The 25,013-nt window shown below is 41.5% G+C and overlaps 1 protein-coding gene across 4 annotated transcripts in view; it reads right to left on the reverse strand.

Moving 5' to 3' along the window:
* RNF19A (ring finger protein 19A, RBR E3 ubiquitin protein ligase) overlaps nucleotides 1-25,013 on the reverse strand; it is a 59,985-nt gene that overhangs the window by 11,612 nt on the left and 23,360 nt on the right. For 3 of the 4 annotated variants that reach the window (XM_035317614.1, XM_035317612.1, XM_035317615.1), the window contains exons 3-6: nucleotides 9,587-10,348; nucleotides 3,963-4,171; nucleotides 1,810-1,954; nucleotides 1,097-1,259 (exon numbers count right to left, since the gene is read on the reverse strand). In XM_035317614.1, the coding sequence (XP_035173505.1) occupies nucleotides 1,097-1,259; nucleotides 1,810-1,954; nucleotides 3,963-4,171; nucleotides 9,587-10,182 (1,113 nt within the window). In that variant the 5' untranslated portion in view covers nucleotides 10,183-10,348. Of the gene's footprint in view, nucleotides 1-1,096; nucleotides 1,260-1,809; nucleotides 1,955-3,962; nucleotides 4,172-9,586; nucleotides 10,349-24,925; nucleotides 24,950-25,013 lie in introns of those variants that run through there. The other variant, XM_035317616.1, reaches the window with a different exon arrangement.

Below are 25,013 nucleotides of genomic sequence, written 5' to 3' on the forward strand. Positions count from 1 at the left end.
TCATGGCAGTCCGGTGAAGTTCCCACTGACCGGAAGATAGGGAACAATCCCAGTTTTTAAAAAGGGGAAAAGGAAAACCTGGGAAACTACAGGCCAGTCAGTCTCACTTCTGTGCCTGGCCAGATCATGGAGCAGATCCTCCTGGAAGCTATGCTAAGGCACATGGAAGACACAGTAAGTGACTGCTGACAGCCATCATGGCTTCACTAAGGGCAGATCACGCCTGACAAATCTGGTGGCCTTCTATGACAGGTGAATAAGGAAGGGAATCATAGAATCGAAGGCGTCTGAAGGAACCTCAAGAGATCATCGGGTCCACGAGGATGATCAAAAGGTTGGAGCACCTCTCCTATGAAGACAGCTGGGTATCTTCAACCTGGAGAAGAGAAGGCTTTGGGCAGACCTGCCAGCACCTAAAGGGGGGACTACAAGAAAGCTGGGAGGGACTCTTTGCCAGAGAGTGTAGGGATAGGGCAAGGGGGAATGGCTTTAAACTAGAAGACAGACTTAGATTAGATAGAAGGAAGAAATTCTTTACTCAGAGGGTGGTGAAGCAGCGGCACAATCTGCCCAGAGAAGCTGTAGATTCCCTATCCCTGGGGGTGTGCTCAAGGCCAGGCTGGATGGGGCTTTGGGCCCTTTTGGATGGGTTCTAGAGGCTGATGTCCCTGCCCATGTTGCACATGGTGGGCTGGCCTGAGGGAATTTACAAGGTACCCGATAAAAACACTGACGTGTGTATGCATGCACAAACCTGTACTAGTAGAATTGTATATTGGAGTACTGGTAATTATCTGTTTCTACAAAGAAAGTTTTTCTAGTTTTGCCTTCCTTCTCTCTAAATATTGTTTAGTTCTGATGAACACAATGGAAACCAGAGATTAAAGACAGCAATTTTGAAAACGCATATAAGAACTCCCATGACAACGTACAGAAATCCTTTTCCAGCATTTTGTTCTACCTGTTTTTAAGATAAACTACGTCCTTAAAAACACTGTTTCCTGTGCAACTGACATCAACCTTTTCTTAAGTAATTTGTCTTTTTTCCAAAAAAAAAAAGGCTGGTGAAGACAACCAACTGAACACAGCATTTTACCTTCCGTCCCACATACACAGGAATTCCAATAATCATAGCAGGAATAGCAATGCCAGCTATTAATGCAATTCCTACAGGAGCTCCAACAAGCGTCCCGAGTTGCCACAGTATTTTCTTCTTACGGCTCCATGGTTTCTTTCCCCAAAATGTGCAACCTGATGGGCTAACAGAAAAGTAGGAAAACTGTAAAGAAATTGCAAGTAAACTGACATAACTATACAGTACTAAACTGTTCTCTAGTAACAAAATTATTGTTCTTATGTTCAACTAATAGATACTAAATTATTAGTTATTTCTTCAGATTTCTAGGAGTGGCTTTAGAGAATATTTGGAAACACAGAGAAGCATATTGCACAGAACCATGTGCTAATCTGCGGTTCACAGGTAACGCATTATAATCAGAGTTCTTGTGTTACTTTAAGTAAACACAATTCAGCAGTATTGTCAGTAAAAACAGTGGTTATGTCCATCTAAAACACTTCATTTGTTGCACAAAGTACACATTGCATGCATGAAAAATTGTTTATAATAAAACAATGTACTAATTTAAGTACTTGCATTGAAAACTAATTTAATTCTCAGACATTGATACTTCAGCTTTAGTTCTCTACTCCAACAGGAAGAAAGCCCGACTTACAGCACTCAGGAATCTACTTCTACACACTTGAAAAAAATAAGTTACCAACCATACAGATCTTTTTTCTTGGATGTACCTTAAATAGTGTAAATCTGAGATCTCTTTCATACACAGCCAGCAGAACTCACAGCCACAGACAGCACAAGTCATATGATTGCAGCTTCCATCATTCATTTTTATTATATAAGCAGCACAGCGTGGGCATGGCTTTATGTCATCAGCTGTTTAAAAACGAACATTAAGATTGCATCAGTTCTTTAGGCAAACAGATTTAATCAAAATATACACAGATATTTGGAAAAGCTGACTGAACCATCATCTGAAAAATGGAAAAAGTTTATTGTAAGTTTTCTTTATTAAGCATGGCTTTGCAATGACTTCTTTGGTAGCTTCTTGTAAACCCGTGGACCAAGTGACATTAATCAGAACAAGGTGTATTGGATCACATTCAAGTAACTGAATAGGATTCAGTTACTTCAAGGATTTTCTAAAGCTTAATGCAATATATATTAAAGTCAAATATTAAACTTGCATGTTAATACAGGACTGACAGCACTCTCTCTAAATATAATCCTTTTTTACATCATGCTGTTATGAATCTTTTGCTTGAGTACTGTCTCTACTATGTTATTTCTTCTTATTATAATTCCATCTCCCCTTCTACATTTCTTTGGCATCACCACTCCCTTCTTGATTTCTCTTCACAGAAGAGAAATACTTATTGCCTAGGAAAAAAAACTGTTGAAGAAATAAGAAAATTCCAGAGGCTCTCCTTGTTCCTAAGACAAATATTTAAAAATTGTAGTCAAGCAGCTAGTTCTATCACTAGCAAACAAGGGGGCATTGCGCAACAGCAAAATACTTGTATGCTGACACAATCACAGTTGTGATCATCGTTCCTTTACATCACTGGTCAGCATGTGCACTCTGAGCCAAGCTATTTATACACAGCAGCTGAAGTTAACTTGCAGCTCCTCGTGCAGAAGTTCCGGTTTCCTACCTTTGCGCTACTAGTGAGGATAAAAGGAAAAGGGGGATGCAGCTTATACCTGGTGTAAGGAATATCCAAAGAGGTGAGGAACTGGCAGAAATCAACTCTACTAACTCCACTGCAGCTGGACAGTCAGCAGCTGAAAGGATGCACTAGCTATTCCCGGATGGGAAGAGACACAACTAAACTGAGCATGGATGTGGCAGTGCTACTGGTGTTCAAGCTAGCAGGGATTGAAAGGAAAAGGAAAGGAGACGGCATACTAATTTAAAGTTTTTTTTTTTTAAAAAAAAAAAAGTCATTTGAACACTAGAGAAATATGCCAATTTAAGGCAAAATGGTATGCCTTTTTTAAAACAAGCCAGCGCAAACAACAAATTAAAGATTCCCAAGGCTACAGCTGTATTGAGGAATGACAGCTCTAACTACACTCAAGTTGCAAGAGGCTCTTTCCCCAAAATATGCACTTTGTTTGGTCAGCCAGACCAAAGCTGCCAAATAGATCAGAATGTGGTGAAAGCTGAAGCCAAATCTCACCCATAGCAAACTGGACTCTCACTCTGCAACATACTGCTCTGAAGAGTTTATCTTCCCCCCAACCCCTCTTTTTTCCCTCTAAGTTATGAAGAAGTCAAGATTTTCAGAAGCTGGAATTGCTTTGTTTCAGATAGCCAAGAAAAATGAGTGTTTTATTGAAAAACAGAAACTAGGTAACTCCCTGTGAACAGGGAGTAGCCTACTCATAAGGAAAAAAAAATAAACATAGATGTCAAACAGCAGAGCTGGCCTCAGCCTAACAGTCTCTTCTGGAAGCAGACATTAGTGTTGTGGGGGTTTTTTTTAACAGCATTTATTAGTAGTAGCCTCGTGAAATTTCACCTACAGTGTAGAAAATACACATTCCCAGAGTGTAAGGGATAGAGGTAATGAAGTCAGCCTGTCAAACACAGAGAATGCTTTGCACCAAGCTCCTTAGAGCTTCCACTTTTCAGCTTCAAAGTAAGAGTTCAAAATGTTGACATGCCTCTAAGGTCGAAGTCAGGTGCTCTGGTCACAGAGTACTTCAAATATTAACATCAAAAATTTGAATCCAAACCTAAAACTGCGTATTTTACATTTCTGAAGCACAAAGGAGTTAGCATCTACCAAGCTACCATTCAGTTCTTTCATTTTCCGAGTTAATTGTGCAAACGTAGCAGAGAGATACCTTACAGGCCCAGTATCCTGATCATAAATACCTGCTGCTCCAGATTCCTGGCTGTAGCTGATAGACGAAGAACGGATTGTTCTCAGGCGCAGACTTTGAGCTCTCTCCTGGCGAGCCGCATCGCAGGTCTGGTTTGGGTGCCAGATCTGCTTACAGTGATAGCAAAACTCAGTCCCACAGCCTTCTCGTCCACATGTAAGTTTGGGACAGCTGGCGCATCCAAATGCGATCACAGCGTATCTTGAATTATCAAGGGGGGTACAAGAGAAAATTTTGTTAGTAAAATGAGTTTTAGTTATAGACTAAAGCTAAAAAGAACTACCAGAGCAGGTAAAGCAGCCACAAAGGCAGCAGGGATCAGGAGTTGACATGTGGCCAGCACAAACTCCTTACCACCTTTATCTTCCACAGGTGTGGAAGTTAATGGTGTTAGACTAAGACTTCACAGGAATACGATAATCAAGGCAGCACTTTGCTCTCCCCAGCCTTAATGACTTCAAGCAGGACTGAAACACGCTGTATTTAAGGCTGAGAAATTTAAGGTCACAAAGCAACAACAGTTTAAAAGAGTAGGAAGAAAAAAAAAAGTTGTTTAAGTACCTCAGAAAATGTTACTGCTTCAGAAGTGTCCCAGTCACTACAGACATGTCTAAATCTGACCATCTCTTTAATCTGGGATGATCCCTGCAGCACGATTTATGATTCTATGATTTCTATGATCATTTCTAGGGGGATCTGCTCCTCAAAAGGCATCTGACTTGGTACTGCATGACAGTTTGGTACTTTACTGCTTGCCTTCTACCATGAATGCTGCTATCTACGTTAAACAAATGTTTGCTCACTCTTTACATGTGAAAATATCAAAACAGAGAAATTATAAGGATTTGACTTGCTAAATTAACTTTAATTCCTACCCACTGTATTATTTTCAGTTATTTTATGCAATAGCTTTATTTTGAGCAGAAAACAATACTATGCCCACTGCTGTGAACACCTAGAACAGATGCATAGTCCTATTCGTACAAACAGTCCCCCTGTACAGACTTCAGCAGATCTCTAAGTACAGCAGGGCTGAAGTTTATGGCTGTTCAAATGGAAGTAACTTTATTTTAAGAGTAAATTGTTAATTTTCAACATACACTGCCCCATTTATAGTAGTTGCATGAAATTCATGTAAAAATATTCACAGAATCACAGAATCACAGAATAGTCTAGGTTGGAAGAGACCTCCAAGATCACTGAGTCCAACCTCTGACCTAACACTAACAAGTCCTCCACTAAACCATATCCCTAAGCTTTACATCTAATCTCTACATCTATTCAGTAATGATTCTAAAAATATTTCCACACAGATGTTTAGCATTTTCATTAAGTTGGAAGATGGAAGGAGGAAAGCATGTCTATTGTCCTCTTTCAGGACAATATCAACCTATCGGACTACAAGACTGCCAGAACTCAGACGAGTCTTGAGAAACTGAAAAAATGCCCTGGAACAGTTGGATGCAGCACAGTGGGAATAGGTACACTATGTCCCTTAGGAGGAGACCAATTGCTTGAAGTACCAGTACTGCGAAAAAGGGTACAGGTTTTGGAATACATGAAATCAAACTAGCACCCGGTTGAGAAAGAGTCAACGGGTATTTATACTTGGCTGTTTTAATTTTAGAGTTGATAGATCTGAAGCTCCATAAAGTTAATGCAAGTGATATCCTTTTTATTAGTGTTTTAAACCAGCATGTTGGAGGTTGCTCTTCTTTAAGAGTTCTGCAAAACAAGCAGGAGTTTTCAACCTTTTAGTTACAAATGATGTAGCTACACAAAATTACACATGCTTGCCTGTTTTCAAACAATTTACTTTCCAAGCAAAAACTTGTCTCAGTAATTGCTGGAATCTTCGATACGGTTGCCAAGTTAATCAGCTCAATTTGCCTCACTTAGAGCAACCGAAGAGCTAATTACTTTGCATGTACACAAAGCGGCTCTGGTCCAAACTTCTTCAGCACAAAGGGACACATCCACGATTCGTTAGTGTTGTATCAAAGCATCTCAAGCCCAGGCTGCCGAGTGAAGTCCCCATTCATCTGCTGCCTCCAACGGCTAACAAGGGATGGACACATCCCTGAAAGCACTCCCTGTTGGGGACCGATGTATTAGCAGACCTCTAGAAGTAACCTTTTAGACCAGGGCAAGTGTTTGGTCAAACTGTACAAGATTACAGGTTTAATCTGCATTCATTTTACAGGGCATGGAAATTCTTTAAGTTCTGGTTAGGCTGAGAGGAGAGAAGGGACAAACAACTCAACTCAGGGAAACAGCAAGTTAAAAAAAGGACAATTAATTGCAGAAGTGATATATGGTGGGAGCAGAACAGGAACAAAAAATGTGCACTCTTCTCCCCGATCTACGTTTTGCTTGACAAAGATAAAAATCTGAGAATTGCAGCTCTCTTATCATGTCAGCAATAAAATCTCAGCACACACACACACACAAAAAAAAATGATTCAGGAAGAATAAAGGACGAACCACTTCTGGAATACTGATTCACTAAGGCTTATAAAAATTACATTTGACAACTCAAAATGTTGAAACAGAACCCTCAAAAGATTTGGCTGGAAGAAAGGCCCAAGAGGTTTCCTTATCCCCAGCTATTTGCCAATATCTCCTATTGCAGGCAGGCTACAGCTGGTCCAGAGACTTTTACCTAATCCCTAAACCCTAATCTAGCCTAATTTATCTAATCTTACCCTCATCTAGCTTCCCTCCTTTCCCTCCCCACAGCCAGTACCACGCCAGATGTTCTGTCAATGCTGCACAGCAGCACAGTCACGCAGCAGCCACCCGGTTTGTTCTCCTACCTACTTGGGCAGTAGATTATCCCTACTGAAATGCTCAACTGTAGCAAAGGATGCTACACCATTCCCTGCACCTGAAGCTCTTGCACCTCTCGTACTTTGGGGTTAATTGCAAGTTTAGTAAACGCAAGCCATCCAACTCCTTCAGGAAAATTTCAATACGTCCTAAAATCAGGTCAGCTACCATCATGGCCTTAACACAATCTGCCAGTAAGCATCAAAAACTGATCAGAAAAGCTCTCAATTTTAACTGGATATTGTGCAAGCTGAGTTGTTGCCAAAGCAGTTGGAAAAGTGTGACTCCTGTCGCACCACACCACTGGTAAAGCAGTTGTCTGCTGAGGTTTGTGCCTGCTGTATGTGGCATGGGTCTTCAAACAACCTTTGCTAGCATAAGCTACTCAGCGAAAAGCTGGATCGTGTTTGCTTCCTTAAATCTCATGCCTGTCCTGCTCCTCCCTCCACCCTCTACCTCTTCACTACACCATAAAAATCCCTGTTAATTCCAACGCTGCTTCTCCTTCCCATCTCCGCCGGGTGCCTTCTGGCAGCTGCCCTGCCGGCCGGGAGCACATCTGTGAACCATTTGCTGCGGTGCTGCCTGGGGCCAGGCTGGAGAAGGTACCCGTTGGATTCACACATGGTCCTTTTTCCCTCGCTGGAGGCGTTTTTGGGGGTGTCTCCTCTGCTCAACTATTGTGTGTTTTTTTTCCACAAAACTTAGTGGATTAAATTATGCTGAGAGCTTGACCTCCCTCTGCCAAATGTATTTCAAAGCACTGAAGGTTTCAAAAGCAACCAAGAGGAGGAAGGGAGCAAGGCAACACATGGTCGCACCTGGTGGTTTATTTAGGATGACAGTTATAAATGATCCCAAGAAGTATCGAATTAACCAACTTCTCCTGATTTTTAACTAGCAATGAGAAGTCGGTGAGGATCTATGCACTAAAACCTGAATCCCACGTAAAACATTTTCCTACCATGAGGGTTTCCAGAAGTACAGTTAAGGATGCCCATGTAATACATCAGTCTGTTCCTCTCAAGAAACTGTCAGTCTGACAGCATGGTAACACACTGTGTTTGTTGTGGGTCTCCACCCTTGGTCAGAGGAAGGAGCAGGCAGGAGACAGTTCTGGAGCAAAGATTTAAGTATTTTGCTACGTACTAATACATGGCTATGGTCCCACATGACTGCATAGAGCTTTAACTTCCCTTTGAAGAGCCAATCCATAATTTATCAATAGGATTACCATTATAATTCCTAACTGCTTAAAGAGACTCAGGATTTTCTTTAAACAGATGAGAAAACAGAGGTCAACCCCCCCCCCCGCCCCCCCAAAAAAAGGCAAAGTAAAAATTCTCCATTAAACAAATCTGTGCCTTTCTTTTTCAGCACTTCACTAAGACCATCTGAATCACTGCAACATGGTTCAACAGAAAACGTGGCCATGTTCTTATATACTTCTACACACCTTGAGCAACACCAGCTTGTTCAAGAACACCAAAACTCAGGGAATCCTGAGCAAAATGCTTTCCATGGTTTGCTTTCATTAGTAGTGAAGCTCTCCTGATTTCATCCATGTGACTTTCTAACAAAGTCATGCAACCAATCCTTCTCCCAAGTCATTTTTCCTCCTCTACTCAAACTGACCACAGCAGTGCCATCCACTTCGGACCAGAGGACCCAAGAAGCTGTCGTATTTCCAGTCCCTGCTTTTGATCCACATTAGCAAATTCTATTTCATTTAAAGTATGAAAGCAAAATTGTATTTCATCTAAAATGTTTCTTAATGTACTGTTCAAATTTGAAAAACCTCCTAAACATTAAATATTCTGATAGTAATGTTCAGGTTGCTTAATCTACCTAATTGCCTGTCCTGTTTAACTTGTATTCTTCCAACATTCCTCCCTTTTATCTCTACTTATTGCTCATTTGTGACGCTCGAAAATAGAGATATTCTCCAAGAGGGTTTACCATGCACTGCACATCTGGATTGCAGTCATGGCTATAACCTTTAGGCATTATCGTAATGCAAAATAAAACCTCTAAAAAAGCAACTTGCTGAATAAATGGCATTATGAGCCACCAACGGTAGAAAAGCGTGATGAGCTGCGCTGTAGTATTCAGCCTACTCATGTCAGAATTCAGAATGATTTCAGAGCTGTTTAAATATTAAAGCAATGTTAAAACACTACGTTCTTGAGATAATAAGCAGGAACAAACTGATTATTATCTTACATCAGAACTCTGTTGACAGGCAACAAGTGGTGTGTCAACCAGCCAGAAGATATCTGAAGCTGGAGAGGGCTTTTTGTAAGAAGAAAATCTTCAATCATATTTCATTGTTTTAAAAAAAAAAAAAAAAAAAAAAAAAAAGATACCTGCTTTCTCTTCCATGAGAAGTCCAAATAAATGGACTAAGCTAAAAGTACAGTCAACTAATTTTCAACTTTATTATTTTAGTCTGAGCTTTGCACTCTTGCTTTAACAGTGCAACATTTGAAGCTTTTCCCTGTGGTAGACATATAGCAACAACCTACCAATAAATTTCATTAATTTAATGAAATTCTCTTTGTGCAGAATAACAAAGTCCTATTTGAAGAAAAACTAGGGGGAAAGGTTTTTGTGTTTGTTTTTAATGAGAATTCTCTTTGCTACCCACTCATACAACACATAACAAAATATTAAAGTATTCAAAATACTAAGGTAAAGCAGTTAACTTTTCAAAAAGCACGGTGCTAGGCACGTTATCTTATTTATGCTCTCACCTCTTTTGCAGATATGGAAGGAAAAACAACCTACCCGCAATCTGGAGCTGGGCACCACCTACAATCAGGATCCGCAACTAGCCATCGTCTAAGCATGAACTCTTCGTATTTTTCCATCAAGATGTCGTCATTTAATATCAAACGGATATCATGAGGATTAAATCGTTCTGAGCATTCTGGACAGCTAATATTAACTCTACTCTCAGAGATTTCTATCCGGAGATACTGACGCAAGCAATCCACACAAGATCTATGGTGACAAGTCATTATCTCTGGGAACCTGTCCTTGGAGTGCCGCAAAAGGCACAAGGGGCATTCCATGAAGTCTCCGCTTGGTTTGCTGCTAGAGGTTGTTCCATTATCGGAAGAGGTACACGTGGAGAAAATAGAGTTCTTGTCTGTACACATTTCTGAATGAATGCTTTCAATACTTGCAATTCCATCAACACCTCCATTTAAATCCCTAGACTTGCGTTTTGTGTCCTTTTTTCTCCGGAAAAGAGAGCCCAAGGAAATTCTTCTTTTCTTTGGTGCCTTTTTAACTGAAGGCAAACTCACAGAAGAAGCAGAAGACTGGAGGTCCCGATCAGAGCCCATTTGCCGATGTAAACTCATGTCTAAATCACTCATCAAAAATGGGTTAAATTTCGCATACAACCCTACTCATTTTTAAGGATCAAAATAAGAGAGCCAGAGGATACATGCTTAAGTCATATTATTATGTAATCCAGTTTGAGAGCCTTCACGCAGAAAATTCACACATCTTTCCTTGCAGCAAATTCTTCACAGGAATTCCCTAAATTAGGAGAAAAGAAAAAAATAGATTAGAATCACATCCATCACTCTGCTTCTGAAACATCACAGCACTCTAATGACCTGCTATTCCTATTACTACCATCTTCTTCTCATACTTTTGATCCAATATTTCCTTGTCTTCTTTTTTTTATCCATTACATCCTCATCTTAAGAAGTCTGAAATTTTCCCGGGGGCAAGGAACGTCTTTGTTGTGCTTGGGTGGTGCTGAGAATGGCAACCTCACCCCCCTGCTCCCTAAGGATGTTTGCACGTGCACAGGAACCGCCATAATCCAAGGTGACGAGTAAATGTATAACCAGTTCTTGCACAGAACACCCTACCAAGCTGAGAGCGTTGGAAACTTTTGTTTCCTCTACTTTACAGTTTCCATACATTACTGGATAATTATTCAAGCCTATACGGATAGTTAAAAGAAACTACGGAGTGCTCTGTGTGTTTTGAATCTCTTTAGACAACCAAAAGAAACCAAGTCACTGTGACTAAACAACTCAGGATATTCTCATATCCTAAGGGTTCACAGAGCAGTAAGCAGATGCATATTTTTATATGTAAAGCACTTGAATATTTCAGAAAGCAGAGCTGGAGAGTGAGTGACAGACAACACTGCTTTGCCATTCAATTTCCATACTGCAATTTAAGCAAAGACTAGAGTTAAGATGATGACATTTGAATTTTTCATGACATTTAAAAAAGTAAAGAGGAAAAACATCAACAAAAGAAACAGATTCCCATCACATACGAAGGTTGAATTATTCTCTTTAAGACAGAGGGGTTCCCTACTGTTTAAATGACTGGCTCAAAGGAGGAAGAAAGGTGTTCTCCCATTTTCCTCTGACTGCTACAAGTAGCACACCATCTCCAACCAAAAACACCATGTTGCCCCAAACATGCAAATATTCCCACTTTTTGCCAGCTTAATTGTACAAGAAGAATTCTTAGTCAACCACTTCTGTGACAGAAGACAGAGAAGACGTTTCTCAGGAGGCATCAGTAGCACATGGCTGGATGCAACGACTGCTGGCACCATTTTTCTCCTCAGCATTTCCCACTTTACCTCCCCCTGCATGGAGTCCACAATTTTACCATGGTGTGGTAAAATCAGAAACTGGATATCGTGTGTTGCACATCCGAGGCCTCACCTCTGTCATGACTGGGTCAAGACTAGGAGCCAGCAGGCAGCCAAGTCAGCATGATGGCATTTACGTTACCACCCGGTACAGCAGTACCCCACGGGAGCATTACCTACATCAAGTGTAAGAATTTAAAAGAAAAAACACCACCACAACCACCACTATCTCCTGGTTTTGTTTAAAAGAGGTCTTATGTTTCAGGTCAACAGACTTTTCTAAGGAAAAATTAGAGACATTGTATTTTGTTTTTTCCAAGTGTTGAATTATTACTTTTTTTTTTCTTTTAAATAATGGAAAATCTTACTTCTGTGGAACACCATGCAATAAGTCTTATTCCCAAGGTCTGTTTAAAATAAAGCCAATTTCAGGAACATATTCTTCCCTCTTGAGGGAACACTCTCAGCCTAAAACCTAGCCAAGCAGAACCCCAGAGTGGCTAAGGCTGGCAGAGAAATCTGCAGGCCACCTGGTGCCTCCCGTGCCCAAGCAGGGACACCCAGAGCAGGGTACCCAGCACAACGTCCAGGAGGCTTCTGAAGGGCTCCAACGAGGAGACCCCACAGCCTCTCTGGAAGTCTCCCTCCCAGAGGGAACATCTTGGATGCTTCACCTGCTTCTGTTCCCCCACAACACAATTCCGTGGTTTTACTGCCACTGCTTCTCTTTCACAGTGAACTGTAACATTCCCTTGTCTTAAAAAAAAAAAAAAGGTGAAACAAGAAAATTGCTCAATGATGCCAGAAGTGAATGTTCTTCTGTCTAGGATCTTGACATCATATCACAGATACTGTTAGCAGTTGGTAGATAGTGTCTGAAATACACTACAGAAACACAGCTCCTATAGCCTACAGCTGATTATAAATTCAGCCTGTAGGTCTAGAAGTGCAAGAATAACCTTAAAAGATAACTACATACTTTGTAAGATTTGCATATTCACACAGATACTACCAGACTAGTGGAAAGCACCAGTCTTCTTCAGCCAGGAGAATCCATGAAGGAACAGAAATCAAAACATTTATTTCAAGCACAAAGGTGTTTTTTTGTTTTGTTTTAAATAAAACTAAATATGTGTAAAAAATAGGAAGTAAACACAGTAACACAGCCAAATCTGTGACTATAAGCCTCCTCCTCCCTCTCTCTGGAGAGGAAAGAATGTGTATTACAACATTTCTGCCAGCTCCAACAGATGTATGAAATCAAGTAATGGACGCTCTGGTGATGATGAACCGGTCTTTTTTTTTTTTTTTTCCCTCAATAAACAAAGATTCTCCCATGCTCTCCAGAAGCAGACGGCTAGATCCTATAGCCCTCTTCGCATAATGCAATCTAATAAGCAACCTCTCAGAAACAGCAGGTTGTCTTGAAATAACTGGCAACTTCTCGAAGTCCTGACTGAATTTCCGCCGTTTTCTTTAGAAGAGCAGTTATCAATTACTCTCTCCAGATTTAAGTGCACGAAGCTGGTTCTAAAAGCCATTCTCTTCCTTATATAGTAATTCTGGATTGCTGTTTTAGTGACGTTCAAAGATGACTTTGCTGAGAAGACTTGGCAGATGATTTATGACAGAAAGAAATGAAGACAAGCCTTACAATGCTAATTACGAGCAGAGCCGTACGGAACCACAAAAGCTTTCCGAGCGCCGTGTGGAGCCCTGGCCGATTCTCCTCCCGTTGCCCAACCCAACGCAGCATCTGCATGCTTGTGCTGACAGGAGAAGGAAAAAATATTTCATTTTGTACAGCGGGAGAACACAATGCCTGTATTATTCCAGTAACAATGAGCCCATACAAAGGAGATACACTGTGTGTAAAGTGAAGTTGTGAAATCAAAGGACTCGAAAGGAGCTGCGATACACGGTTATGAACATCAATAATCTGAGTTTGAGCAGCATTTATCCCAAGCTCTGCACCACTCGTACAGCCCAGTATAAGCTCTGTCAACATACAGAAGCAATGAATACAGGCAGCAGCGAAGGGATTAAAAAAAAGCCACACACACAGCATAATTCCTAAAAATATAAATTCACCACTGTCCTCAACATTTCCTCAAAAGCACTTACAGACTACAGAAAAAACATGGTTTTGGCTTCCTGCCATGCCTAAAACCCTACCACAAATCAAGATTCCAGCAGTTCTTCGCATTCTCCTCATGCCACAGACTACCACAAGGCACAGCTTACCACAGCACGAAACACCTTATAATTTGAACTTTTCCAAAAGCACAAGTGACATTTGTAGACGTAACTCACAAAGCTCAGCACATAACTGCTCTCCGTTCCTTCAGTAATGTCCCCTAAACAATTTGATGGAGAAATCTAACATAACTTACAGCCAGTTCATTCCCTTTTGTAACTTTTTGATCATGCTGCCTTAAGTAAATGCTATTGCTGACCACATAACCCAGTGGCAGGAAAGTAAATAAGGCTTTGAAAATCTTGAAAGAGAGAAGTTTTCAATTTCACGATAACAGGAAAATATCTTCTGGTATGGCTTTTTATAACGTAACATTAAGATCTCACCAATTTCTAAAGTTTAAGAAATGCTCTAGGACAGCCAAGTACAACCCTACTGATTTTGCAAGAAAGGAACAATAAGGTACTAGTTCCATAAGCTACTTTCTACAGGAGACTGCTCGTGTTGCCAACTGTCCTTCAAACACAGAGGCACAAACTTAACACATTGCCTGCTCTTGCACCACACATGCACTGACAGAAGCAACAAATAAGGGATTCTGAGCTACTAGTACAAGTAGTTTCACATACTTTTGCAAAATGAGGGCAGGCTTAAGTATTCATGTATGAAAGGAGAAATACAGCATAAAGGTAGATGCAACTACATCCTCACTAAAACCCTTAATAGTCCCTCACGTCATTGATGCTTAAATTGCAAATTTTGACTTTTCCTGTTGCAAATGAACACCCTTTCATCTCACGCATTTGTTCCTCCTGGCGATTTAGTCAAGCGTCAACTCTGCACTGATGTACTGAAAGCAATTTCTTGATTAAAACTGATCAGTAACAGCTTCCTTTGACATCTGTAATTCCAAACACCTATGCTCTGTAGTTGTTTTGTGAGATGTGCTACTTCACCTTGAAGAAAACTGTAGCAAAAAAGCCCAGAGCTTGAAATTCATCCACTGACAATGCATCTGCAGATCTGAAATTCATTTCTGCCTCCCTATTCCAATGAGGATTTCCTGTTGTGATCATACGGTAGCCTGGAATTTCTAATTAATGATGTTCTTTACGCACAGATAAACATCTATAGAAGGCATCACAAAAACATGCTGTTGTTTTGTTTACTTCATAATGTAAAAACTGTAAAAAATAAAATGGGATGATATAAAACATGCAAAAGTTTAAGATACTAAATTAAATGCCAATGAACATGATTTTTAAACAACAATCAAGTTTATGGCTCCAACAGGCATTCTTTAAGTGGCATTTCACTCTGTAACAGTCTTTAAACTGGGGGGGAAAAAAAGCACTTTTGTCTGAGGATTTCTGAAGAATATACCTCTACTGCCATTAAACTGTTTCACCCAGAACTCTGGTATCATGAAGAGTTAAAACAGTGAACAGTCTTCAAAGAACAGTTCAATGTGTTTCCCCTCAAAAACTGCATTTAAAAATAGCACCGTATTTGCCATTTAATGTTTACAAGACTAAAGATATATTTAAGAGATCAGCCACCCTTGTCCTTATGGGTGACTTTCACACAGCTGATAAAAACAGGGCCAGGAGATTCCTAAAACACCTTGATGATAACTACTTGGTACAGGTACTAAGGGAGCCAACTAGGAAAGGGACCCTCCTGGTACCTTTGTTCCTTCTCAACAGAGAGGATCCCATAGGGGAAGTGGTGATTGGTGGCCATCTTGGCCATAGTTAAAGTCTTTGGTGATAGGAAGAAAACTGCCACCAAAATTTCAACCCTGGGTATGAGGAGAGCAGACTTCAGGCTGCTAGGGGAAATAGTTAGTCGGGTCCTCTGAAAAGCTGCTTTTAAAGACACTAGCGTCCATCAGCGATGGTCACTTTTGAAGTACCACTTAAGAGCACAGGAGAAGGCAATTCCAAAATGTCAAACTCAAGCAAGCAGGGGAGAAGGCCAACTTGGCTGAGAAGGGATTTTATTTGAGATATTAGATAGAAAAACAAAGTATATGGCCACTGGAAGCAAGGTTGGGTGACACTGGAGGACTACACAGATGCTGTTTGCCATTGCAGGGAGAAAATTTTTATGGCAATTTGGAAGACTATGATTGCAGTAACGATAAACTCCCAGCCAACTTCAAGCTTGTACAGGATTTGCTGTGCCAACTGGCTGATAATTTATAGGCCTGATGGGACTCAACCCAGGGTACTGAAGGAGCAGGCTGATGTCATCACAAGACCTCTCTCAATTATTTTTCAGTGATCTTGGGAATCTGGAGAGGTCCCATCTGACTGGAAGCTGGCAAACACTGTTCCAATTTTCAAGGAAGACAACCCTGGTAATGACAGGCCTGTCAGTCTCACTTCAGTGCCTGATGAAATTATGGAGAAGTTTATTCTGGGAGTTAATGAGAAACACCTGAAAACAATGAAGTCATTGGTCACAGCTAACCCAGGTTCACAAGGGTAAAGTCCTGTTTAACAAACTTAATTTCCTTTTATGACCAGGTCACCCTCTTAGTTGACCGAGGGAAGCCAGTTGATGCAGTCTTTTCGGATTTCAGCAGAACTTCCAATACTGCTTCCCACAGTATCCTTCTGGACAAAGCGTCCAGCACACAGCTACATAAATACATAATACGATGGGTGAACAATTGGCTGATGGGTTGGGCTCAAAGGGTAAGTAAACGGTTACATCGTCCTGGCAGCCAGTCACTATTCTACAGGGCTCCTTTTCACAGCCAGCCTCTTTAATGTTTTCGTGAATGGCGTGGATACAGGACTTGAAGGTACACTAAGTTTGCAGATAACACTAAACTGGGAGGAGCTGCTGACTCCCTTGAAGGCGGAGAGACCTTGCAGAGAGATCTTAACAAATCAGAGAGCTGGGCAATCACCAGCAATATGAAACTTAATAAGAGCAAGTGCCAGATTCTGCACACACCTGGGACAGGGCAACCCTGGTTTTATGTACAGACCAGGGGATGAGAGGCTGAAAAACAGTCCCACAGAAAGGGATCCGGAGGTTCTGGTCACAGCAAGTTGCACATGAGCCAGCAGCGTGCCCTGGCAGCCCAAAGGGCTGACCCTGCCCTGGGGTGCCTCAGGCCCAGCACCGCCGGCTGGGTGAGGGAAAGGATTGTCCTGCTCTTCTCTGCCCTGTGTGGCCTCACCTTGGGCACTGTGTGCAGTGTGGGGTGCTACAATATAAGGACATAAAACTGTTAGTGTCCAAAGGAGGAAAGGAAAAGTGGTAACGGGTCTAGAGGCAAAGACACATGAAGAGTGGCTGAGGTCCCTTGGTTTGCTCAGCCCAGAGCAGAGCAGGCTGAGGGGAGGCCTCATGGGGCCTGCAGCTCCCTCACGAGGGGAGCGGAGGGGCAGGCGCTGAGCTCTGCTCTCTGGGGACAGCGACAGGACCCGAGGGAACGGCATGGAGCTGGGACAGGGGAGTGTCAGGCTGGGGGTTAGGGAAAGGTTCTGCACCCAGAGGGTGGTCAGGCACTGGGACAGGCTCCCCAGGGCAGTGGTCGTGGCAGCAAGCCTGCCAGAGTCCAAAGGCTTTTTGAACAACACTCTCAAACACATGGTCTGATTTTTGGGTTGTGCTGTGTGGAGCCAGGAGATGGACACAGTGATCCTTATGGATCTTTCAACTCAGGATTTTCTGTGATTCTATGAAATGCAGTTTGTGCATTTTTTTCATGCCTTCTAATTTTAATTTCTAATAAAATGTGAACGTAATCCAAATAATATAAACTCTTTAAACTAAAGAGATTATAAAATTGACTTCTATTGAATATCAGAAGCTTTCTCAAGCTATAAAAAGTACCCAGACCTTGAGAAACTTATGTTTACCATTCACAGTGATTTCTTACAATGTGCCAGGATGCAAAAATGTGAAGTCAAAGTGACCTAAATAATTGATTCACCTCAAACTGAGCTGTGAAAAACTACTTTAAGTATATACTAAGGTCAAATTTACTTCACTATGGCTTTCTACTTTTCAAAAAAGAGGGCACCAGTATGGTAGTTTACATTTCCCAAAATTGATGTAAGCAAAAAGTAATTCTTATCTTTCAGACACTTGTGCAAGATGCCTTTACGTTCGCGCCCTAGGTCATTCTAACAGCCGCCACATACACGAATGCCTCACTTTAAGCACACAGACCATTTGAACAGAACAGTTCTAGGGAAATAATTTTCACTTTTAACTTCTGTGTGTTCAAAAGATTGGGAATTGAGCTGCCTGCGGGTACTGCACCTAACATTCACTAAGTTCACATTGGAGTTCACAGCAGACTCAGAGGTGCTGACACGATCACAAACATGCCCGTATCGGCACAAAACTGTTAAGCAGAAGAGTAGGGGCCTTATCCCAACACTGAAAGGGAGTTATAGCATCTAGGAAGAGCCAGCTTGACATGAGTAGGCCATTAGATCAGTGCCAAGTGAAAAACAAGGGATCTCCCAGGAGAAAAAGGACTTGTTTTAACATATGGGAATTTCTGTAACAAGGGTCAGTTTACTTTCAAAGTCTTTTAATAATTAGGATTGGTTTAGAAATAAGTAATACCTTGTTAGAATTAAACAAAAGAATATTTGAGATACCAAAAACAGAAAAAAGTTAGCAAAAGTCCCTGATCATGTGCAGCCTGTTTTCAGCTGTTAATCTACACTTCAACTGGGACGTCCACTAAAGCAGGAAGACAACTGCAATTCATCTGTAACACATCCATCAACAAACATTAAAGAGAAATACTATGGTTTCTCTAATAGACTTTATGCCTACATTATTATTCCATATTCCAGATCATGTTATTAGAAAAATTTGGTTTTCACAGCTTCAAATACATACACGGATTTAAGAAGAAAAACATTTGCAAGGAAGAGATATTTTAATCCCTTAAAAGTCTAAGTGCTGCAAGGTTATGTCCCAGTTTATTCTATTGAAATGCATTTTTCCTTGCAGTTCTCTGTCAATTATCTGGAAATGTTATTTTCACTTACTGAACAAAACCATAATTGTTTGTAAGACAATGAAGCAAGCAGACAGACTATGGACCCGCTTGGGCTCAGAGCCTAAGACAGTCAGACTGACCGGCCATTAAAATCAAAAGATTGACAGTATTTAAAATATACAGAACCCTGCAGAGTAAACAAGGCAGAAATGCCAGAAGTTAACTGATATACGATGTTCTACTTTAAAATTCACAATGGTATTTAGCATGACTAACCAATCCTGACAGCTAGAAAAATCTTCAACAGCTTATAAAAAAGTTATGCTTCTTCCTTAGAAATTTATGCGCAATACATCCTGTATCATGTGTCCATGACAGCTGCTATTAGGAAAGGAAGTCCTGCAAGCTGCTCAACTCATTCTGAAAGTCTCTAAGTGACTGACTGCCAGCTCCAGCAAAACTGTTCCCCTTGCTCTTGCATGCTCTTATTCTCATGTACCTCCCAGCTCAGCTTGGTTGTTTTTTTGTGTGTTTTTGTTTTTTTTTTGTCTTTTTTTCTTTTGGGGACACACACACACACGCAGTCCTTTCAAATCCCAAAGGAACACTCTGTCATCAAACAAAAGCAGCTTAGGAGAGAAACATCTTTTCCTCTACAATTCACATGTCCAGTAAAAGCTTTCTTCTGCACAGATGTAGATTACAAGCGAGGTCAGCCACGGTAAAATGGAGGTTGACTGATATTCTTGTAAGGGCCCACGTTGTATGCCCGCATTTTGCTGACAAATGGGCAACAATTCCTGAAATTCTAAAAACATTAATTTTCCAAACCAGCAGCAGTAAATCTGGATACATTGAGCGCAATGGTTGACCAAAACTAACAACTCAGTGGAGACAGACTTGTTCCTATTCATAAATCTCCAAGCCTACATCTGTTGCAAACAAGACTAACAGGATCAATTTTCCCTTATCTAACTGAGCAGAGCAGTCTTAGTTTAACCATGCACTCTCACTGTACAAGAAAAAAATGCTTATTCTAGGTACTGTGCAAGCAAATGTACACCAAATTCTGCCAACACAAACCAGTCTTGGAAACCCTGGGAAGAAAAAAAAAAAAAAAAAAAAAAAAAAAAAAACCCAAAAAATTTTTCCCTTTAACCATTAAAAGCTTCACACTGCCAGAGTTTTGTCTTGCATAAGTGATGGTGATGTTTTCTTCTTGCAGCAGTATCAAACTAATCCCAAAGCCTGTTTTCTTTGCTTAAAGCAAAATCTCAAAGCAGGAGTTTTTCAGCTCTGCATTTACTTTAGTCACAGTCAAATTCCCTGCTTTTATTTTTGCTCTTTAAATCTACCACTGGATGATGCCTTGGCATTTACTTCAGCTGCAATTTAATCTGAACTATACATTGCAAAATAACCAGAATAAACACATACACAGGTGAAATAGGGCCAGAAGGTTTTGTTTCCTGCAAGTGTCACCAATCCTGCAAGGGGAAAACATTGCAACACTTCTGAACATTCAGATCATTCCTTCAGGAAAAGCTGCTCCAAAATTAAAATAACCAAGACTTTCATAAAATTCCAGAATATGCAGATGTAATTTCAGGCCTGTAATCATGTCTGATCAAACAGTAATGGCTACACAATGAGTTCTGAGAAGCTTTTGTTTTCAAACAAGCTCCGTAATTTGCCCTACTATAAAAACAAACCAAATAAAACGTACCACAGTGTAAGAGGGGACAAATATTACAGCAGTGGGATATAAAACCAACAGCAGGAGTGCCAGAGACGGCGCAGAGATCCTGTATAGCAGCACACCATGCCGCAGAGGCAGCGGTTTGGGGGAAGAAGAATACATAGGAGCTAACAGATCTCAGGTCCTGGCTCTTATTAAGTTTTAAATTTGTTAAGAGCCAGGAGTTTGTCTTGCACTGAGGCAAGATGTTACTGACCAGCTGACTGATAGCATCTTCCAGCTCTCTTCCAGTTTTTCCTCTGGCATAACTAACCCCTATTTTCAGGGTGGGGAACAAAAAGGCACACTGTTCCCGAAATATGTCTCAAAGTGTGCTGGAAACTATTCGTGTATTACTTTCTAATTCCGTGGTGCTATTTTATCAATTTTACTAAAATGGATATATATACTTCAAATAAAATTTGTAAAGTACTCCACACTAACTCAAAAAGGGAGCAAATTGATGCAGGTTCTGACTTCTCTCAGGGAGAGTGAGTCAGGTTGCCTTAGCAGGGCACGGGATAGATGCTTGGTCACGGTTTCTGGAAGCCACCATTTGACAACCCACACCAACTTCGCTACAGATGCTGTAAACTGAAAGTGCATCTCAGGCCTGGGAGCTGAACAGCTTCTGTGCACAGGTCTCCTTTGATAGAAGCCTCCTTACAGATTAACGAATCATTCTGATGTACCTAACTCAGTGTAAGACTTTCAGAAGAATAATGAACAACCCAAGGCAGCCCATGCTTGCAGTAGCAAGCCCACAGCAGGGATTCCTGAACGCTGTCATGGCTAATGCCATAAGGACTGAAACAGTTATAGAGCATCCAGGTACCAGCAGCACTTACCACTTCTGTTCACTCCTGAAGTGAAATTAGTGCAAAACCTACCACAACGTGCCCAATCCCACTGCCGCCTGGCCTACGAATGGATTCCATCAACATACAAACTTTAGCTACAAAGTCCTGCATGGATGAATTTTTATTTGATGATTTCCTCATTAAACTGGTGCAATTTTAAGGACAGACCAAGATCAAAACAGAACAAACAACTGAAAGAAAGAGACAAAAACAAAAGACAGGGAAAGGTCTAGCCAGGGAAACAAAAATAAGCCCTCCTGCCAGGAACACTGCCTCTAGCTTCCAGACAGGAAACACTCGCTGCCTCCAGAAAAACCATTGGCGTCAGGAAATGGCAGAAGTACCACGGAACTTATCTCACAGCATAACCTGCTGCAGAAAGAAACGGGAACAGCAGAAAATGGCAGCAAAGACAAATCAGCTAGCCATAAAGCACTAAATCTTTGCTTACCAATACACGAGGTGAAAAGTTTGATCTTACAGATGCTTCTTTGGGGAAAAGAGCAAGTGGAAAGGGTTCTTCCAGTCCTATTGAAATTCAGTAAATCAGAAAAGGCTGGGCTGAAAGAGATAGAGCTCAGTCAGCAGAGACAGGGCAAGAGAAGGGGAATGATCTAGCAGCCTTCACAGACACATTCCATGAGCAGTATAAATCGTGTAAATGCTAGTTAAAAAAGCACAAAACAAGAAAATGCTGAATGTATGCAATTAAAAGTACATCTGATGCTGTACCTATGCTGGAAATAGAGTATATGCCAACAGGGGAAGTTGCTCTGCCAGTGCTGTTTTACCACCTACAACATCAAATCCAATGCCAAAAAATAAGCTGTGTCAGCATGCAGCAGGGTTTAGCTTGGTTGATGCAAGTTTTTCCAAACATTTTTCACCGACAGCAATGCAGCGTAACCGTAACACGGACTCGGGGCTGAGCGGAGTTTCTTTATGCTGTGACACTGTCAGAAAGCCTTATCACCTGATTTAAACCTAAGCTTAAAAAAAATACTTGGAGGTTCACTGCTGTGCTTAATATATTAAATATTAGAATATGAAGTCAGAGAAAGCACAGGGGACAGATAATATTTTCCTCCAACAGTTGAGGAATGCTGCAGCAATGTTCAGTGAGCAACTGCTGGGAAGGAGAATAGCAACTGTGGGGCAAGGTGTGCTTGCACACTATTATGTTTATTCCATGATTTTTGAATGAGCAAGTTACATCTCCATTGTCAGGCCAAATCACACGGAATATTCTTGAAATGCAGCTCCCTTGCTTTCATGCCTTTAAGGGGGCTTACAAAGCATTTTCCCTAACTCTTCCCCCTCACAACACTAACCTTCAAATCCACATGCAAGCCCACACATTCCTTCTAACAGCTCTTTAAGTATGCTTTCTTGGACATTACATTTTTCTTCACTCAGCTTCATCTCAAAGAGCTTTTTCTACACATTTACAGCAGCATCCATCAGTTAGAGTGCCTTGTGCAACACTGACACATTATCCATTTCAAGCACTTACAAGAGGGGAAAAAAAATGAAGCGAGCATAACACAATTCCTAGAAAAGCTACCGTGCTTATTTTCTTCATCACTGAAAACAGCTTCACCACTTTCTAATTGTAACTTCCAACCAAGGGGGGGTTATTTCAGGTTCTGAGGTAAAACCATACTTTGTGGTTTTTAAGCAGTAACACTGGTACATGCCTTCAACTATATCCTTTTTAGTAAACCTTAAAAACAAAGAAAAAAAAATAAAGTCAAATTTAAAAGCTTCCTAAGATGACAGAAACATCAGATCTGGTAAACTGAATTAGTACAGAAGATGCTGCCTCAGGCCAAGACTAGTTGTTAACCTGAGCTTGAGATAAAGTCCTCAAATGTCAGGATGAATTTTTCTTTAAAAAGCAGAGTAAACAATTTGTATAAGCTACAAAAGCTTATTATTTGTTTGTTTTAAATCGGCTGCAATCCTCCAGCTTGACTTTGAGTTCTGTCAGTGACACCCACGGTTCTGCTCTGATCGCCTTAAATAGAGCTCTCCTGAACCGTTTGCATCCAAATAAATCTCAGATGAAACAAGCATCTTAAATTCAGCCAAACACACAGGCTTTCGTATTTATTTCCAAGTAAAATAGACTTGTTTAATCAGCAAAGGCAAAAGTAAATCCTCTGCTCATCTTTAAAAACACAGTACCGCTTTCTCTGGCAGATCCTAAGTTCACACAGCACCTTTAACCCTCTGCTTCCTTTCTACTGCAAGGTGATCATTGTGAATTTCAAACTGCAGAGTATGATTTTCTATTTTTCTTGCTTAAACTAACCTTGTATTAACACTGGGAAAAAAATAAAAACTCGAGTGATTCCTGTTTCTGAAAGATATCTTCACTCCGAACACCAGCAAAGAACTCCTGCTGCTGCAGAGCTAAAAGCGATATCCTGCAAGCCAAGCGCGTCAAGCACGAATGTTTAGAAAATAATCCGAAATTGTCTGTAATACATACACGTAGCTTGTCAGGTACATTTTCTACCCACAGAAGACACACAGCAAGTATCAGGCTGCAGACAGCATTCGCGATGGTTTCCTTCCCCTGCTAACTCTGCCTCGATCCCAACAAGGCATCACCCACGACGAACGAGGGGAGCAAACGTGCGCAAGGCAGCCCTCGCCCTGGCACTGCTGACGTCAGATTTCCTTGCCGACAGATGCTTTGGAAGCAGTTGCAGAGCACAACGGGGACTTCACCCAACTCAGAGGCTGCATTCCCGACTCAGAAGCTGAATGCAGAGCAGCAGGAAGAGGGGGAGGACAGATTCAGTTTTGCAGCTGGAGACTACGGCTCTATCAGGCACGCTCCCCACACAGCCGGCTCACTCTCCAGGCTTCAGGTGAATTCTCTGCACCAGCCAGACCCAGGAGGAGAACAAAGCAGTGGCAGCAAGAGCTATAGAGGCTGGCAGTGAAGCTTGCTGCCATGTCCCCATCCTCCCATCGGCTCAGCAGGGAAGCAGCGCGAGCTCCCCAGCCGCCCACCTCGTCCCTTCAGCCACGCAGCCTGACCCAGACAGAAGGAGGGCAGACAGCAGGGCATTTGTCTTCTTTCCCATCTTCAAAAACAAAGCAGACGCCTCAAGGAGGAAAGAGTCATTTGAATTATTCTAAAAGCAGGAAACAGAGCCAAAGCTAACAGTTTGAAGGCACTGCAGATCACTTAAGACTACGGGATTTCTCAAACAGCCGGCAGATAGTGACCCCATGACAGTGGCAGAATACCTCACACCGGCTGGTTGGGGAATAGACAGCACTACTAAAACTCCTCAAAAATTAACCCCAAGGCACCCTCTATCCACTCAACATTTTACAGCTTGCAGGGGTTCCCCTCTGCTGCAGTCCCACAGCAGTAATACCTTGCATTTCCACTCCAAATGTAGGCGTTTGCTTTGTGTGCAGGCACAAAGGCACGTTCACAAACCTGACAGAGGCTGTGCCAGACCCCCGGAGCTGAGCTGTGCGTGGAAGTGCCCTCAGTCAGCTCACTCTGTAAGGATGCTGTGAGCCATCCTCACACATTACTCCCAGCTAGACATGGGTGTTTATAACAAACAGCCCCTTCCACTTCTGTCAGTGCTTCTGGTTCACGTGGCACCATACGTCAGGTAGAAGGGCCCTAACAAAAGCCTGCAATAGCTGAAACAGATTTAAAATAGGAATTTTACAAACCTGCATGCAAACATTCAAGGAGAACGACATTTAGCTTCCACAGCTCCTGCCAACATGACTTGGTTCTTGAAAAAGGAAAAAAAAAAAA

This window comes from Oxyura jamaicensis, chromosome 2, assembly GCF_011077185.1.
Source record: "Oxyura jamaicensis isolate SHBP4307 breed ruddy duck chromosome 2, BPBGC_Ojam_1.0, whole genome shotgun sequence".
Lineage (NCBI taxonomy): Eukaryota > Metazoa > Chordata > Aves > Anseriformes > Anatidae > Oxyura > Oxyura jamaicensis.